At 60.9% G+C, this 17597-nt stretch overlaps 1 protein-coding gene across 2 annotated transcripts; it reads left to right on the top strand.

Annotated features, from left to right (window-relative positions):
* Positions 1 to 1720: 1720 nt before the first annotated feature.
* Positions 1721 to 17541, top strand: MMP25 (matrix metallopeptidase 25). 2 transcript variants are annotated; one of them, XM_008177733.4, is made up of 10 exons: positions 1725 to 2270; positions 4043 to 4175; positions 4373 to 4508; positions 4658 to 4953; positions 6276 to 6449; positions 6626 to 6722; positions 6886 to 6968; positions 7719 to 7871; positions 16309 to 16569; positions 16920 to 17541. In XM_008177733.4, the coding sequence occupies exons 1-10, from the start codon at positions 2169 to 2171 to the stop codon at positions 17174 to 17176; spliced, it is 1692 nt and encodes a 563-aa protein (XP_008175955.1). In that variant the 5' UTR covers positions 1725 to 2168; the 3' UTR covers positions 17177 to 17541. The 2 variants fall into 2 exon arrangements, with proteins under 2 accessions (XP_023969914.1, XP_008175955.1); XM_024114146.3 differs by lacking the exon at positions 7719 to 7871 and having other exon boundaries at positions 1721 to 2270; positions 16920 to 17459.
* Positions 17542 to 17597: the final 56 nt, after the last annotated feature.

Genomic DNA, 17597 nt, shown 5'->3' on the forward strand with positions numbered 1-17597 from the left:
CTGGCTCTGGGGGGGGGCTGGGCACACGGGGCCCCTCGCCCGGCACTGGGATGCGGCTGGCTCTGGGGAGAGGCTGGGCACATGGGGACCCCTCACCCGGCGCTGGGATGCGGCTGGCTCTGGGGAGAGGCTGGGCATATGGGGACCCCTCACCCGGCGCTGGGATGCGGCTGGCTCTGGGGGGGGACTGGGCACATGGGGCCCCCTTGACCCAGGGCTGAGATGCGGCTGGCTCTGGGGCGGGGCTGGCCACACGGGGCCCCTCACCCAGCCCTGGACACAGTCTGGTGGTCTCCGGCCCCTGGGGCTGTGGGGAGGAGGACGGAGCTGGATGGCAGAAGGGGGGAGGGGTCCCTGCCTTTGATCTGCCCGGCCCGGGGTTAATTTCCTGGCAGAAGCGCCTGGAAGTGGGGGGGGGGTGTCAGAGACAGCCGGGGGGGGGCTCCCCTCCCTCTCTGCTGGCTCTGCCGTCTTTAGAGGGCGCTCCCAAGCTGGGGGGCAGGGGGTGGGCATGGATCGAGGGGGGACTGGGATGGGAGTGGGGGGATTTGGGGCTGGGGAAATGGGGGAGGGTGTGGGGGGATTTGGAGGGAGCTCAGGCTGTGAGAAGCTCTAGAGGGTTTGGGGAGATTGGGGGCTGGGTAGGGGAAGCTGGGGGGCTAGAGGCAGTTCTAGGTGGTTGGGGTGTTTGGGGGGAGCTGTGGGGCTGGAGGCAGATCTAGGGGGCTGAGTGGGGAGATTTGGGGCTAGGGAAATGGGGGAGGGTGTGGGGGGATTTGGAGGGAGCTCAGGCTGTGAGAAGCTCTAGAGGGTTTGGGGAGATTGGGGGCTGGGTAGGGGAAGCTGGGGGGCTAGAGGCAGTTCTAGGTGTTTGGGGTGTTTGGGGGGAGCTGTGGGGCTGGAGGCAGATCTAGGGGGCTGGGGTGTTTGGGGGGCTGGAGCCAGATCTAGGGGGCTGGGGTATTGGGGGGCTGAGACAGATCTAGGGGGCTGGGGTGTTTGGGGGCCTGGGGACAGATCTAGGGGGCTGGGGTGTTTGGGGGGCTGGAGGCAGATCTAGGGGGCTGGGGTGTTCGGGGGCCTGGGGACAGATCTAGGGGGCTGGGGTGTTTGGGGCCTGGGGACAGATCTAGGGGGTTGGGGTGTTTGGGGGGCTGGAGGCAGATCTAGGGGGCTGGGGTGCTTGGGGCCTGGGGACAGATCTAGGGGGCTGGGGTGTTTGGGGGGCTGGAGGCAGATCTAGGGGCTGGGGTGTTTGGGGGCCTGGAGGCAGATCTAGGGGGTTGGGGTGTTTGGGGGGCTGGAGGCAGATCTAGGGGGCTGGGGTGTTTGGGGGCCTGGGGACAGATCTAGGGGGCTGGGGTGTTTGGGGGGCTGGAGGCAGATCTAGGGGGCTGGGGTGTTTGGGGCCTGGGGACAGATCTAGGGGGCTGGGGTGTTTGGGGCCTGGGGACAGGTCTAGGGGGCTGGGGTGTTTGGGGGGCTGGAGGCAGATCTAGGCGGAGGGGGTATTTGAGGTGACTTGAGTATGGGGAGAAGGTCGGGTGCAGCAGAGGGGGCACCTGGCCCTTTTAAGGGGCATGGTCTGTGGGACCCTCCATGTGACCCCCGCCTGCCGGGTGCTGGTGGGGGGCAGCCGGGTGTGACGGGAGGAAATAGAGGGAGATTAGTGGGGAAGGAGTGGGGGGATCAAAGCAGCAGGTGTGGGGGGGTGTTTCCTCCAGGGGGGCAGAGCGGCTAATTGGGGTCGGGATCTGAGAGCGAAAGAAACAGACCCCCCGCCATTCCCCCCTCCCCCCGCCGGCTCTGCGACCTGCTGACCGAATCCCCCAACCCCGAGCCTGGGGGGAGTTTGGAGAGAACCCAGGAGTCCTGGCTCCCAGCCCCCTCTGCTCTGACCCACCAGCCCCCACTCCCCTCCCCGAGCCAGGGAGAGAACCCAGGAGTCCTGGCTCCCAGCCCCTCCTGCTCTGACCCACCAGCCCCCACTCCCCTCCCCGAGCCAGGGAGAGAACCCAGGAGTCCGGGCTGCTGTGTGTGGATTGATGCAGGCTGGGGCGGAGCCAGACGGGGGGGGGGGGGCTGGTATATAGGGCAGACGAGCTCGCTGGGCAGCATCACACCCTCAGCGCCCCCTGGGGTGGAGAGAGCCTCCCCGCCCCCCCGCGATGCTGCGGCTCCCGGCCCTATGGCTCGGGCTAGGGACCCTGCTCTGTCTGCCCCACAGCCCGGCCGGCCGGCCCAGCACCCAGCGGCTCAGCAAAGGCGTGGTGAGTGCCCGGACGCCTGGGTTCTCTGGGAGGGCAGTAGGTTGGATGAGGGGAGCCAGGACACCTGGGTCCCCTGGAAGGGCAGGGGGAGCCGGGACGCCTGGATCCCCTGGAAGGGCAGTAGGGTGGAGGAGGGGCGCCGGGACGCCTGGGTCCCCTGGAAGGGCAGTAGGGTGGAGGAGGGGCGCCGGGACGCCTGGGTCCCCTGGAAGGGCAGTAGGGTGGGGGAGGGCAGCCGGGACGCCCGGGTCCCCTGGAAGGGCAGTAGGGTGGAGGAAGGGCGCCGGGACGCCTGGGTCCCCTGGAAGGGCAGTAGGGTGGAGGAGGGGCGCCGGGACGCCTGGGTCCCCTGGAAGGGCAGTAGGGTGGAGGAGGGGCGCCGGGACGCCTGGGTCCCCTGGAAGGGCAGTAGGGTGGAGGAGGGGCGCCCCAGTCTCTGCCAGATGCTCTGGGCCGGGAATCGACCGGCGGTTCGAGTCACTCCTCACCGCAGGCGCCGGCAGACTGGAGGCGAGAAACCCATTAACTCCTGGCTGCTTCCTCTCCCCTCCCCCCTCCCCCGGGAGAGACCCACTGGATCCCAGATCCCCCGGGATCCAATCCACGACCCTGCCCGGGGAGGCTCCCAGCAGCCACACACCCCTCGGGATCCGGTCTGCTTCCGCCAGTCACCTGGGAAAGGACCGACTGGATCCCACAGCTGTGGGTAGATCCCAGTGGATCCTGCTTCCACCTGCCTCAGCAGAGGGATCGGCTAGGTCCCATGTTTATTTGCTGCCCTAGGTGATCCGCTGGGTGGCTGCTTTGTTTGGCTCTTGTGGGGATCTCCTAGATCCCACCATATGAGGGATCCCCTCTGTGTCCAAATGGTCAAGGGGATCGACTCGATCTGATCTGTATCATGGGTGGGATCAACTGGATCCCAGCACTTATTGCCTGGCTCTGTGGGGAAGATCCCCTTGATCCTGTACCCCGCACGCCACCCCCTGGGAAAGCCCCAATGGGTCCCAGACCCCAGTGGGGAGAATCGACAAGATCCCGCTCACCTCCATCGGGTCACATTGCCCCCTGACTCCCGTGGCTGGGATCAACTGGATCCAACAACCCCCCAATCCCGGGTCTGCCTCGGAGCGTGGACCCACTCAATCCCACCTTCGCCCATGGCGGGAAGGATTGACTGGGCTCCCATATTGTTTGCGCCTTGGGAGGGATCTGGTGGATTCGAGTGGGTCTCCGGTGGGTGGATCAATCGGTCTCTGGTGGGAAGGATCCATCGACTCTCAGCTGTCAGATCCCAGCTCCAGGTGCAAGGGACCCTGCTTGGGTCAGGGGTTTTTTTGGGGGGGGGGTCGATTGGTTCCCAGGATTCCCGAGTGATCCTTCTCTCTGGGAAGGGATCCACTAGGTCCCGTCCCCCTGTGCCTTGCAACTGGGCCGGGTCGTTCACCCCGTTCCCTTCCCCGCCCCCCATCCAGCAGCAAGCTGGGGTTGGGGGGAGGCAGAGGAAATGGGGGGGGGCAGGGAAACCCGGGGGCGTCTGTTTGATCTTCGCTTGCCTCTGGCTGAACAATGGGAGCTCTGAGCCCACGACCGGATGGGGGGGTGCAGGGAGCGAGAGCCCCCCCACAGTACCCCTCCCTCTCCCCACAGTACCCCTCCCTCTCCCCACAGTGCCCCCTGCTGGGAGAGGCCAGGACTGGAGGAGCTGGGAGCTGCCCCCTCCTCTCAGGCTTTTAACCCTTTCCTTGCTATCCCCCCCGCCTGTCCCCCAGGACTGGCTGACCCGCTACGGGTACCTGCCCCCCCCAGACCCCATGCAGGCCCGACTCCAGACCGAGGAAGGGCTGCATGACGCCGTCAGAATGATGCAGAAATTTGCGGGACTGCAGGAGACGGGAATTCTGGGTAGGTGTGGCAGGACGCCTGGGTTCTCTTCCTGGGTCAGGAAGGGGAGTGGGGTCTAGCGGTTAGAGCGAGGGGGCTGGGAGCCCGGACTCCTGGGTTCTCTCCCGGCTCTGGGAGGGGAATGGGGTTTAGTGGGCTAGAGGGTGGGGAGGGCTGGGAGCCCGGATGCCTGGGATCTATCCCTGCTCTCTCTGCAGACGACAGGACCCTGGTGATGATGGACCAGCCGCGCTGCTCTCTCCCCGACATCATCGGCACCTCGGAGCTGATGCGCCGGCGGAAGCGTTACGCCCACAGCGGCAGCGTCTGGCCTGTCAAGGAGCTGACCTGGAAGTAAGCACCGGACACCTGGGTTCTTTTCTTGGTTTTCTCCTCTCTGGTCCCGTTTTCTCCTTCACCCCCTTGTTCTCCTCTCGCCCTCAGTCTCGTCTTCTCCCCGGTTTCTCATTCCCTCCTTTTCCTTCTCGCCCTCCCCCCGACAGGGTCCGTTCCTACCCCCAGGCCTCCAGCCTGTCCCCGGACCTCGTCCGCACCCTGCTTTTCTACGCCCTGCAGGCCTGGGGCAACGCCTCGGCCCTGACCTTCCGCGAGGCGCCCGGCGCCGGCGCCGACATCCTGGTGGATTTCAGCCGCTCCTTCCACGAGGACGGGTACCCCTTTGATGGGCCGGGCAGCACCCTGGCCCACGCCTTCTTCCCTGGGGAGCACCCCATCTCCGGAGACACCCACTTCGACGACGAGGAGACCTGGATCTACGACCCCCAGGCCAAGCAGCAGGGTCAGCAGGGAGTGGGGGGAGGGTTAGCAGGGGGCACTGTGGGGCAGGTAGTGGCGTGGGGGGCAGCAGGTGGCTCTGTGGGGTGGGGAGCATCCTGGAGGGCAGTGGGGGGCACCAAGGGGCACTGTGGGGTGGGTAGCTTCTCCCCCCTACCCCCCACACCACTACCCACCCCACAGTGCCCCCTGCTTCTCCCCCCTGCCCCCCACACCACTACCCGCCCCCCGGCACCCCCTGCGGTGTGGGAGGAAGCAGGGGGCACTACGACTAGGTAGCAGTGTGGGCAGGGCAGCAGGGTCGCTGTGGGGCGGGAAGTGGTGCGGGGGGCAGCAGGGGGTACTGTGGGGCAGGTAGCAGCGTGGGGGCAGTGGGCGGCAGCGTGGGGCACTGTGGAGCAGGTAGCGATGTGGGGGGCAGTGGGGGGAAGCAGGGGGCGCTGTGGGGTGGGTAGCAGCACGGAGGCAGTGGAGAGCAGCAGGGGAAACTGGTGGGGCAGGTAGTGGTGTGGAGGGAGTTGGGGGCACCGTGGGCCAGGCAGCGCCCGGGGAGGCATCAGGGGGCGCTGTGGGGTGGGTGGCAGTGTGGGGGGAGTGGGGGGCATCAGGGGGCGCTGTGGGGTGGGTAGCAGTGTGGAGGCAGTGTGGGGGAAGCAGGGGGTGCTGCGGGGCGGATAGCGGTGGGGGGGGCAGCAGAGGGTGCTGTGGGGTGGGTAGCAATGTGGTGGGGCATCAGGGGGCATTGTGGGGTGGGTAGCGGTGTGGAGGCAGTGTGGGGGAAGCAGGGGGTGCTGTGGGGTGGGTAGCGATGTGGTGGGGCAGCAGGGGGCATTGTGGGGTGGGTAGTGATGTGGAGGCAGTGTGGGGGAAGCAGGGGGTGCTGTGGGGCGGGTAGTGGCACGGGGGGGTGCTGTGGGGCGGGTAGCGGCACGGGGGGCAGCAGGGGGTGCTGTGGGGCGGGTAGTGGCACGGGGGGGTGCTGTGGGGCGGGTAGCGGCACGGGGGGCAGCAGGGGGTGCTGTGGGGCAGGTAGTGGCACGGGGGGGTGCTGTGGGGTGGGTAGCGGCACGGGGGGCAGCAGGGGGTGCTGTGGGGAGGGTAGTGGCACGGAGGGAAGCAGGGGGTGCTGTGGGGCGGGTAGCGGCACGGGAGGAATGGGGGCAGCAGGGGACTTTTGGGGGGGTAGCGACGTGGGGAGCAGCAGGGGGCGCTGTGGGGCAGGGAGCAGCGTGGAGGCAGTGGGGGGCGCTGTGGGGCGGGTAGTACCGGGGAGGGGCGGGCGTAGTGTCTCTCTTTCACTGTCATCCTCCCACCCCCTCCCCCCAGGTGCCGGCACCGATCTCTTCGCCGTGGCGGTTCACGAGTTCGGTCACGCCCTGGGCCTGGCCCACTCCTCCACCAAGGAGTCCATCATGATGCCCTATTACCAGGGCCCTGTGGGGCTGCCCCACCTCTACCAGCTGCCCCCCGACGACGCCCTGGGCATCCAGACCCTGTACGGTGAGCAGTTCCCCTCCTCCCCGTCCTCCTCTCTTCCTCCACTGATCCTTTCCCCTTCTCTCGTTCCTTCCCGCTTCCATCCCTTCTTCCCAGGCCTCGTTCCTTCGTTCGTCAGTTATTGGCTCGTTGATTCTTTCCCCTTCGTTCGTTCACTCCCTCGTTCTCGCCCCCTCCAGGGAGGAGACGACTTCGCCCGGGAGAGGATTCGCCGGCGCGGCCCATCCCCACCCAGCCCCGCATCCCCAATCTACCACCCCACAGACCCACCCAGCAGTGAGTATCGGCTCCCTGGCCACACGTCCCTTCTCCCCTCCCGCCTGCCCCCTTCCTCCTTCGCCCCATCACTCCCCAGTGCACTGAGTCTCCTTCCCCCCCGTGCCTGCCGGGGCCGTCCAGCGCATCCCATTTGTGTTGGTCTGTCTGTCTGTCCCCGCAGGCCCCGCCCGCCGGCTCCCGATCGCTGTCAGGCCCATTTTGACGCCATCGCCAACATCCGCGGGGAGGTTTTCTTCTTCAAGAGTGAGTCGCTTCCCCCCTGCCCCACAACCTGATTTCATGTGGCAGGGAGTCCCGTGGGTTAACCGCCCCCCCCCCCCCGGGGTCTCCTCTCAGAGGGGCATCACGGGAGTCGGTTCAATGTCATTATAATCCCATGTAGCATGGAGTCCCATTGGGTAACAACACCTTTTTGTAGCAATCTCGCTCTGATTTCATGAGGCAGGGAGTCCCACTGGCTAACAGTGCATGGTTTGGCATGGCTCGGATTCCCCTTGGCACCACTGTTTTCTGGGCATCTGTCAAACTGGTCTCTTGGTTAGCAGCACAACCTAATTAGGGCACATTTCCTGTGGTGGGGATTTCAGCGAGTTACAGGTGTATTTTTTTTATGTTGGTCATAGTCCAACATCCAGTGGCAGGAAGTGAAAAGAATCGTTGCAAATTTGTGGTTAATATTTTTGTAGCTCATTGTACATTTCCTGCGGGGGGAAGTTCCGCAGATGAATGCAATTTCTCCACAGCCCCAGGGGGAGGGGGGGTGTTTCTTGGAGGAGGCTTGGGGAGGGGAGAGTTTGGCAGGATAATAGCCCCTCTATGCCGCCTGCAATGGGAGGTTGCTCTGGAGGGGTGTCCCACAGGCTAAGTTCACTTGAATGTCCAAATTCATGTAGCGTGGAGGTCCATAGGGTAACGCCGCTTTCTGAGCCCTTTGGGCAGTGGGAGGAGGTCATTTATGCCCCCCCCAATGTCTGGGTCCCCCCTCCCTGACAGAGAAGCATTTCTGGAGGATGCAGCCAGCCCGTAACCTGGTTTCCCTGGAGCCAGCGCAGACGCAACGCTTCTGGATGGGGCTCCCCCCGGATTTTGGGGCGATCGATGCCGTCTATGAGCGGAGTAATGACAGCAAGATCATCTTCTTCATTGGTGAGGGGGGGGTGACCCCCACATTACACCTCGACCTCCTTGTATCTCCAGCCTGGCCCACATAACGCTGTATCCCATAAACCCTTCAAAAATCCCATATGACCACACAGCCTGCCCCACAATGTAGCACTGCACCCCATAACCCTCCTAGCCTGACCCCTATAGCCCCCCCAGCCTGCTCCACTGCACCCCATAGCCCCCAGCCTGCCCTGTATAACAGCACCCATAGCCCCCCCCCCCCCCCCGATGGGATTCCCAGGGTGCAGCCTGGGACCGGGGTACCGCTAACTCTCCAGCCTGGGCCCTCTCACAATGCAATGCCAGTGACATGCAGCAAACCCCTCCAGGCGCTGGGATCACTCAGCCGCCAGCCTGTGGAGCCCCACGCCCGGCTAGATGGCGTGAATGCTCCCAGAGCCGCTCCTGAATCACACCGAGAGGCACCAGCCAATTCCCCCAGCTCCCAGCCTTGCACCCCAGAAATCTTCCACCCGACACTGAGCTCGACTTGCTTAGTTCCCCTCCTCATCAGAGGCGAGGGGACACGCCCAGCCTTTGTAACCCGAGCTGAGATTCCCCCGAGCGCTTCGACCCGAAACCACCGCTCTAGATACAGCGCAAACGTGTAGTCACGACAGGAAGACAAGAGTTTGATGAGACGTCGCAGGCGCTGGCAAACCGCGAACTCCAGCTACCGCAGCTCCACGGCGCGCTCGGGTTCTTTCTCCTCGGTGCACTTTGTGCAACGCTAAACTGGAAACTGCCCCCCCCCCCCCTCGCTCGGCTTTCTGCTTTTTCTGTTCCTCCTTCCCGGTCCCCAAACCAGCAACCGGAAAATAACCAACCGGCTCTCGGCTGTTCCCAGCCACCGCACTTAAACCCTCTCTTAAAATCTCCACACCGGTGTAGGAAGTGCAAATCTCGCTCGGTACGACAAGCTGTGCGTTTCACCCCACTCGCTGCGGCACTGTTGTCAATACACCGGCTGGATTCCCTCCCCGCCTGGGACCAGTCTCCCCAGATCAAAGTCTGTGTCTTCCAGCCCAGCTTCCAGGTCTTGAGACGGGGAAGGAGAGAGGCCAAGTGATGATCCCTCCGTCCCTCCTTTATACTTTCTTCCAGCTGCTAGAAAGCTCCTGGCTGGGACTCGGGGTTGAGCAGCCCCCGTTGGGTCCATGGCCTCCCCAAGGAGTCCCTTGGAGAATGGATTCTTCTCGAGGGGCTGTCACCACCCGTCTGGCCAGAGACAGCTGCTCCTTTGTCGCTCCTGAAAGTCTGCTTGTGGGGGTCCCAACCTCACAACGTATTTCAGTCACACACACATGGAGCAAAACTTCCTAACTCCCCATCCAGTGACAGCTCACACCATCCAACAGGGAGTTCATGTTCAGCAGATCAGGACTTTTAAAACCATCCCTTACAAGGCAGGCTTTGTACAACCCCCGTCACCCTCACCTCACAGTGGTGAACACGGGGTTGGTTCCCAGGGTGTTATTTTAAGGTACGCCATCACACCTCCGCCCTCTGCAGGGGTGTGAATCACTGACTAATGCGGAGGCTGTGGGCTCAAGGTCCACTTTAGGTTTTGACCATACAACTCCCAAGCGTCGCTAAACATTGTGGTGTTACCCACAGGTGCCCTTGCAAAGTCTGTTAACACTTCGTGGCTCCTCTCCGGTGATCTCACAAGCTAGTGTGTGTGTCTTCCCTGGGTGGGTAGAGAACATCTCTAGATAGATCTGTGTTAACCAAACTCTTTATCACAGCTCAGTCTTTGCTAGTATCTTGGTCAGATCTGTTTAGACAGTGGGGTTTGCTCAATACCCATCGTGTCTCTGAACTCCTCCGCGAGCCTCAGCATTGGCTCCATTCCTGGGCTTTTTCCCTTCAGCGGGGTCCTCCATCCGCTCATCGCCGTGGGGCCGCGGGGGGTGTCAGGGGACTTTGCGTGTTGGCTAACCCCCTGCGGCGCTGTCTCTCATCCGCAGGGTTATGCACATGCAAATATTCCAGCTATTAATAAGTGAGTTCTTGCCAAACAACATGCTATTAAACTAAGTTTTCTTTTACATCTTTTAGGCTCTTCCCTTTCTCTAAAGGGGACGGGAATATCAGGACAGGATTGTGTTCCTAACAGCCCAAGAGCACCGTGTCACGAGTTTGAAATGTACAAATGTAACCGTTCACTTCTCAGCTTCCTCTGCTCTTAGCCAAAGGCCTCGGCCTCTCCCAGGGTGAGACGGCTCTGACACCGATTCTCTCTTTTCTATCTCTGACTAGCTAAACGACAAACAGAGACCTACATTCTTAAAGTCTAAGCCTTTGCAGGCAGGTCTGCCTATCTCTATCCTAACCCCCTTTCCCTGCGGGTCCCAGCAGAACGCTCCTTCTTGCTGTGGGCAGACACCTTAACAGCCTGAGCGAGGGGAGGAAATCATTACCAATGGGGATATCGTCACCACTCCCACCTTTAATTCCCTTTCCAGCCCACCAGTTCCCATGTGCATTTTGGCCAAAGGCACAAGAATCCTGCCACCTCCTCCTAACGAGAGCTCTGCGTCCGTCCCGGCTGCATGCCGCCTTCCTGAATTACACTCGGCTTCGCCACAGACATCTCTGCACCCGTATCTTCCCATATCCCCTGCCACTCACCCTGACCACCTTGATGGGCTCCGGGTTTGGTTCTGCAGAGCCTAATCCCCCAAACCCGTCTGATGAGGGACAGGCGCCCGAGGGGCAGTGACGTTAACTGCCGGCTTCCTCCTAGCCCAGGGCGTTTCGTCTCAGATGCTCAGTGGAATTACGCTGATAGCACCTTCTGGGCTCTTCTCTTTCCACAGGAGATTTGGGATGGGGGTGAGAGGAATGGCTTTGGGGAGGTGTGTGCCCAGCCTCCCAGACACCCTCTTTCTTCCCAGGGGTAAAGTGGACCCCCCCTTCTGGGATGGGTTGGACCCCCCCTTCTGGGATGCCACCTGATGTACTGGGGTTTCACTGAGCCCCTCCTGCTCCACCAGCCTGGGTTCCCTCCCCGTTTTGCTGAATTAGGCTCTCTGGCCTCTTGCAGCCCACACACGTAGGGCCACACCCCGCTGCAGACACAGACTGAAGTCAGCTCTGTGTGAGAGGATTCCCCCAGCACTCACGTGCACACCCCTTTTGGGGAATAAACCCCAAATAATACTGTCTGGCGCTGTATAGACAAATTTGCACAGCGCAAGCTCATAAAAATCCACCCTCTCCCTCAATGTGAAGAGAGATGTGCACTGCTTCTCCCCGCCCCCATTACAAATGGCACAAACTGGGTTTAATAATAAACAAAACAAGTTTATTACCTATAAGAGGCAGATTTTAAGTGATTACAAGGGACAGCAAACAGAACAAAGCGGATCACTGAGCACGTAAAACAAAACATGCAAACGAAGCTCGATTCACTAAAGAAACAGGTTACAAAACGTAACTCCTCAGGCTAAATGTTGAATTAGGCGGGATGCAGAGTTGCTGTCGCTCAGAGTTCCAGTTAGTTCTTCTTACAGCCTGGCCCCCTGTCTCCATCTGGACTCACCCCTGCCTTTCCCCTCAGGTTCGTTCCCTTGTCCCTCCAGGTCCTTTCAGCAGTCCCTCTTCTTGGGTAGGTCATGGAGGAGAGTCCCGATCAACTCCCTCCCCAGCCCTTAAAAAGGATTTTCCTAAGGCTGGAATCCTTTGTTTGATCCCAGGGGAAAAGCACCAGCCGTGTGCAAGGGGGTATTTTGCATCAGGTGACGTTATCAGTGTCAAAGCAGCATCCCAGGAAGCACCTCACTAAGGTGGGAGATTAGTGTCTCCAGAGCTCTCGTGTCCTCCTTAAATGGCCCCTTGCGGCTGATGGTCTGGTGGGCGCCCCCCCAGGTACGCTCACAGTTGTAATTGTTACACAGTCAATATCCCTAAGTCCAGCTACCGGAATGATACGTGCGTACAAATTAGATAATCACATTCCGTAAATCAGAACCTCTCCAATGATCTCTCGCATGAGCCATCTTGCATCGACTGTATCTCAGTTATGCCATATTCCGATCAGAGCCATCTTTCTCTGAACACTGGGGTGTGAGATCATCCCCTGCTTCCCACCAGCTTTCAGTCCCTCTCTGTGCTTTACTCGCAATAGACGCCGGGTCCGCCGAAAGGCGGCGGCGAGAGATGCCGTCTCCTCCAGAGGCTGCACATTTTTGTCCCATAGACACCGCGTCACATCATCTTTACATACGCTCGGGAAATGCAGATCAAAACGTTCAACCCCTTTTCCCCTCACTCATTTTCCCATTGGCTCGTTCACCCGGTTTGCACCCTGTCCCCATCCCGGCCTCTTCTTCGGATTTCTAAACTTCGCCTGCTACGTGTCAGGTGGAATCTGAAATCACTTGAAAACCGTGTCTTTGAATTTACAGTGATGGGACGCAGCCTGAGCCGGCATTTCATGGACTCTATTCAGAGCGTTGCCGGTTAACTTTGCAATGCGGGCGGGGCCTCTCCTGCATCACACACATGGCATCTGAAGAAGTGGGGTTTTACCCACAAAAGCTTATGCCCAAAGAAATCCGTGAGTCTCTAAGGTCTCATCACACACAGCCTCTCAAAAGCAGTAAAATATTCGGTGCCATCATCTGTCTCCTTGTCTGCGGGACACGACGGTTCCCAGGGATGGATGTTTGGAGAGGAGGGAATTTGTGGGGCGGGAAGGGTCTGGTCCTGCTTTTCTAGCAAGTCCAATAGACGTCTCTCTCTCTCTCTCTCTCTCTCTTTCTTCAGCATCTTCGGCTTGCAGCTCTGTTGAGGGGCGGCGAGTTATATGGGCCCGTGGTGCCCGGGCTCCAGCAAATTCAGGGCCCCCGGGGCCCGGTTCCACCAATGTTCGGGGCCGGGTCTCTCCCTCGGCCCCGCCTGCTACGTCCGCGCACCTCCTCCACCGAGCATCTCCTCCCCCACGCGTCCCTGCCTGCCCCGGGCGGCTGTCCCCTGCAGCTCCCTTGCTGACCGCTGCCGGCTACAAGTCCGGGGCCACCCCCTTCTCTTCCCCTTGGGGCAGCGCCTTGGCTAAGCTGTGGGGCACAGTGCTGTGTCCATTTCGATACTGCAGCAAGATCAGGAATAAGGAAACTCCTTTCTTGACTCCCATCGTAATCCCGCATCCTGCAAACCTCATTCAGCCCCTGGAGTCACTGGGGTTCCTGCTCCTAGTGTGAGTTTATTTCGAAGCTTCTTTGTCTTTTTATCATTTTTAATTTTCACAGTGGTGGGAAATTATTGGGGGGGGGGTCAGATCAGTTTTTAATGACAGTAAAGTTGAGATTCAAAGCGTTCAAGGCTGTGAAGACACAAACAGAGAGACAAGGTGTGGGAGGTAGTATCTCTGTTTGGACCAGCCTTGGTTGGTGAACGAGACAAGCCCTTTGGAGCTCCGCAGACCAGAGAAGAGCTCGGGGAATTCGAAAGCTTGTCTCTTTCGCCAACCAACGTGGGTCCAATTAACGATATTACCTCCCGCACCGTGTGGCTCTCGTATCCCGGTACCAACGTGGCCCCAACAAACCAGCACAAACCACTACGTGTCACCACCACATGTCAAGAGCTACAAAATAACGATCCGAAAACCCGCAGGGACTTGTTGATTTCACTCTTCGTTCCCTGTCCACGTGTAACCAGCCCAGCTCCGAAGTTTCTCTCACTGAATTTTGACTCTAACAAGTTCTCAAGCAGCGTTTTTCTTGCTTTCCCGAGCTGTGAGTAATGTAATGGTTACGGACGGAAATATCTATGGATTTGTGTGTATAGTGAAATCAACAACAGCTAATTTCTAAGTTATCCATACATAAAAAACCCTGGAGTTTTCACTACAGCCCCCCCCCCCAGCACCCACCGACTTCAACTCAAAGGTGTCAAAATACAAGTTCGCCCAGGGCACCATTTTCCTTAAGCCGGCCCTGCGGCTGCTGCCCCGGCAGAGGTGCAAGGCAGCCCCTCCCCCACCCGACAGACGACTTCCAGGGGGCGGCTGGGATGGGGGACCCCCTTCCCTGGAGCATGCTGCTACCGGTGGGGAGAGGGCTGGGGGAGTCCTCATCTCTGGCCCCCCCAACCCAGCCCCGGGGCAGCCTCACACCCCGCACCCCCTCCCGCACCCCCTCCTGCACCCCAAATCCCTTCCTGCACCCCCTCCTACACCCCAGCCCAGCCCAGAACCCGCACCCCTCCTGCACCCAAACTCCCTCCCAGAGCCCACATGCAGCACCCACACCCCCTCCTGCACCCCAACCCTCTGTCCCAGCCCAGAGCCTGCACCCAGCACCACAAACCCCTCCTGCACCCCAACCCCCTCTTGCACCCCCTCCTACACCCCAACCCCGTCCCAGCCCAGAGCCCCCTCAGAGCCTGACCCCAGCACCCAAATTCCCTCCCAGAGCCCACATGCAGCACCCAAACCCTCTCCTGCACCCCTCCCCTCCCACATCCCAAACCTCTGTCCCAGCCCAGAGCCAGCACCCAACCCCCTCCCAGAGCCTTAGGCAGGTGTGGGGGATGGGGGTGGCGGGACTTGGACCCGTTCTGAGCAGGGCCGGCTTCAGGGTTTTTGCCGCCCCAAGCAGCCCCCCCCCCAAAAGCCGCGATTGCGATCTGCGGCACTTTGGCGGCAATTCGGCGGGAGGTCCTTCGCTCCGAGCGGGAGTGAGGGACCCTCCGCTGAATAGCTGGACGTGCCGCCCCTCTCCGGAGTGGCCGCCCCAAGTACCTGCTTGCTAAGCTGGTGCCTGGAGCCGGCCCTGGTTCTGAGCACCAAAAATGCTACAAACCTGCCGCCCCGGCCCTATTGCCCGGTGAAGTGCTGCTCCCTCTGATGGGCCAACCCCTCGGCTTGTTCCCGGGCCCCTCGCTCCAGCTCTGTGTGCGGCTTCCCCTTTGGCCTTTCTGCTTCCCTCTCTGAGCTCGCTGGTAACCCCCACCTCCAGCTGCTGCGCTCCACGGCGCGCTCGGTTCCTTCTCCTCGAGGCGGTTTGTGCAGCGCTACACCGGGAACTGCATCCCCCTCGCTCGGCTTTCTGCTTTCTCTGTTCCTCCTTCCCGGGCCCGAAACCAGCGACCGGCCTCTCAGCCACCGCACTTAAACCTCACTTAAAATCTCCACACCAGTGTAGGAAGCGCAAATCTCGCTCGGGACGACAAGCTGTGCGTTTCACCCCACTCGCTGCGCCACTGGGACCCCCGGGGTGCAGCCCGGGGCTGTGGGACAGCCGTGCCCCCTGAACTCTCCAGCCTGGGCCGTCTCTCACAATGCAATGCCAGTGACACGCAGCAAACCCCTCCAGGCGCTGCGATCACTCAGCCGTCAGCATGTGGAGCCCCACGCCCAGCTGCATTGCATGAATGCTCCCGGGAGCGGCACCAGCCAAACCCCCCAGCCTTGCACCCCAGAAATATACCGTCCGACACTGCTCCAGACTCCCTTGGACAGTGCAAGCTCGTTAATTAGTTCATCAGAGGAAAGTGGACACGCACCGGCCTTTGTAACCGGAGCTGAGATTCCCCCGAGCACCTCAACCAAAACCCACTGTTCTAGGTAAAACATCAAACAGGTTCATTAACGACAGGAAGATAAGTTTCCACAGCCTAAACAGGATTTGAACCAAGCTGTCTCTGACCCTAAAGAATGGTCCAGGCAGTACGTCGGCTGGATTCCCTTCCCGCCTGGGACCAGTCTCCCCAGTTCAAAGTCGGTGTCCTCCAGCCCAGCTTCCAGGTGTTGAGATGGGGAAGGAGAGAGGCCAAGTGATGATCCCTCCGTCCCTCCTTTATACTTTCTTCCAGCTGCTAGAAAGTTCCTGGCTGGACTCGGGGTGGAGCAGCCCCGTTGGCTCCATGACCTCTCCAAGGAGTCCCCGAAGAGCCGATTCTCCTTGAGGGGCCGTCACCACCCATCCGGCCAGAGACAGCTGCTCTCTTGTCGCTCCTGAAAGTCTGGTTGTGGGGTTCCCAACCTCACAACGTATTTCAGTCAAACACACATGGAGCAAAACTTCCTAACTCCCCATCCAGTGACAGCTCACACCATCCAACAGGGAGTTTGTGTTCAACAGATCAAGGCTTTTAAAACCATCTTCACAAGGCAGGCTTTGTACAACCCCCATCACAGTGATGCATAGGGGGGTTCCCGGGGTGCGGTTTTGAGATAGTGTCAGACCCCCCACAGCCTGATCTCCCAAAAAAACCCCAGCTTGTCCCACAGAACACTGCACCCCATAACCACCCCAGCCTGCCTCCTACTCCCAGCCTGCCCTACATACCACTGCACCCCATAACCACCCCCAGCATGCCCCTCTGCATCCAATAACCCCCCAACGTGACTCCCCAGCCTGCCCCCCACTCCGCCGCCCTCCATACTGACTCTCCACCCTCTCCACAGGGCAGCATTTCTGGGTCTTCACTGATACCCGGGTGGATCCAGGGTCTCCCCGCCCCATCACCGACCTGGGGCTGCCCCAGGGGGTCACAGTGGAGGCGGCCTTCGTCTGGGGGCACAACGGCAAGACCTACCTCTTCGAGAGCTCCCACTACTGGCGCTTCGATGACCGAGCTGGAAACGTGGAGCCTGGGTACCCCAGACCGTTGACCCTCTGGAAGGGGGTGCCCCCTGGGCTGGATGACATCATCAGCTGGAACGATGGTAGGTGGCATTCCCAGTGGTGGGGAGTTCCCCAGGTTAACAGTGCTCCTCCAGCAGCGTTTCAAGTGGCAAGGAGTTCCCCAGGCTAGCAGAGTTTCTCTGGAAGCATTCCCAGTGTGGGCGGGAGTCCCCTAGGCTAACAATGCATCAGCGGCAGTTTTCCCAGTGGCAGGCAGTTCCCCAGGCTAACGCTGCTGCTCAGGCGGGCCTCCTTTGCTAACACCGAGCTGGGCAGCCTGGTGTCAAGCTCCCTCTTGTGGCACAGAGTGGTACTGCGGTGCCACCCGTCTGAAGTGACCCCTGCAGTGAGTGCCCCGTTTCTCATCTCTCTCTCGCTCTCTCCTCTGCAGGAAGCACCTACTTTTTCAAGGGCACCCAGTACTGGCGGTTTCTGGGGGGCAGCGTGGAGGCCGAGAGTGGGTACCCCAGGTCAGCCCCCCAGGACTGGATGTACTGCCAGGGCTCCCCCACTGCATCGCCGGCCCCAGGGCCCCGGGGAAGAAGCGGGGAGCCTGGAGGTGGCCAGTGTCTCTGCAGTGGGGCTCTGCCGGGCCCCCTGCCGGCCTTCCTGACTTGGACCCTGGCTCTGGCATGGGCCCTGCGGTGACACCTGCCGTGCTGCGCCAATGCACTTTACGCCCCACCGTATCCCACCGCTGGCACCAGAGGGCAGCTGTGTGCACAGAGGCGGTTGTCTGTGTGCAGTATCCCACTTCTGCCACCAGAGGGTGCAGCATGCCCAGGCGAACAGGAGAGAGAGTGTGTGTGTGTGTGTGTGTGTGTGTGTGTGTGTGGGATGTCTGTCAGAGTTATTGCTTGCTTGCCCCGTTTGCTGGGTGACTGTGCTGGGGGAGAGGGGGGCACCGCAGGTTAATGGGGAGACCGGGCCGGGGGGCAGCGAGGGGAGGGGGATTGAGGGGAGCCCGTGAAATTGTATGACCCAGAGTTTTCTAATAAAAGCCAATGGAAACAGCTGGCTGGTGTCTGGATGAGGGGGGGTTGGACTGGGGGCACATGGGGAGCCAGGA

The sequence above is a fragment of the Chrysemys picta genome, chromosome 4, assembly GCF_011386835.1.
Source record: "Chrysemys picta bellii isolate R12L10 chromosome 4, ASM1138683v2, whole genome shotgun sequence".
In the NCBI taxonomy this organism is placed as follows: domain Eukaryota; kingdom Metazoa; phylum Chordata; order Testudines; family Emydidae; genus Chrysemys; species Chrysemys picta.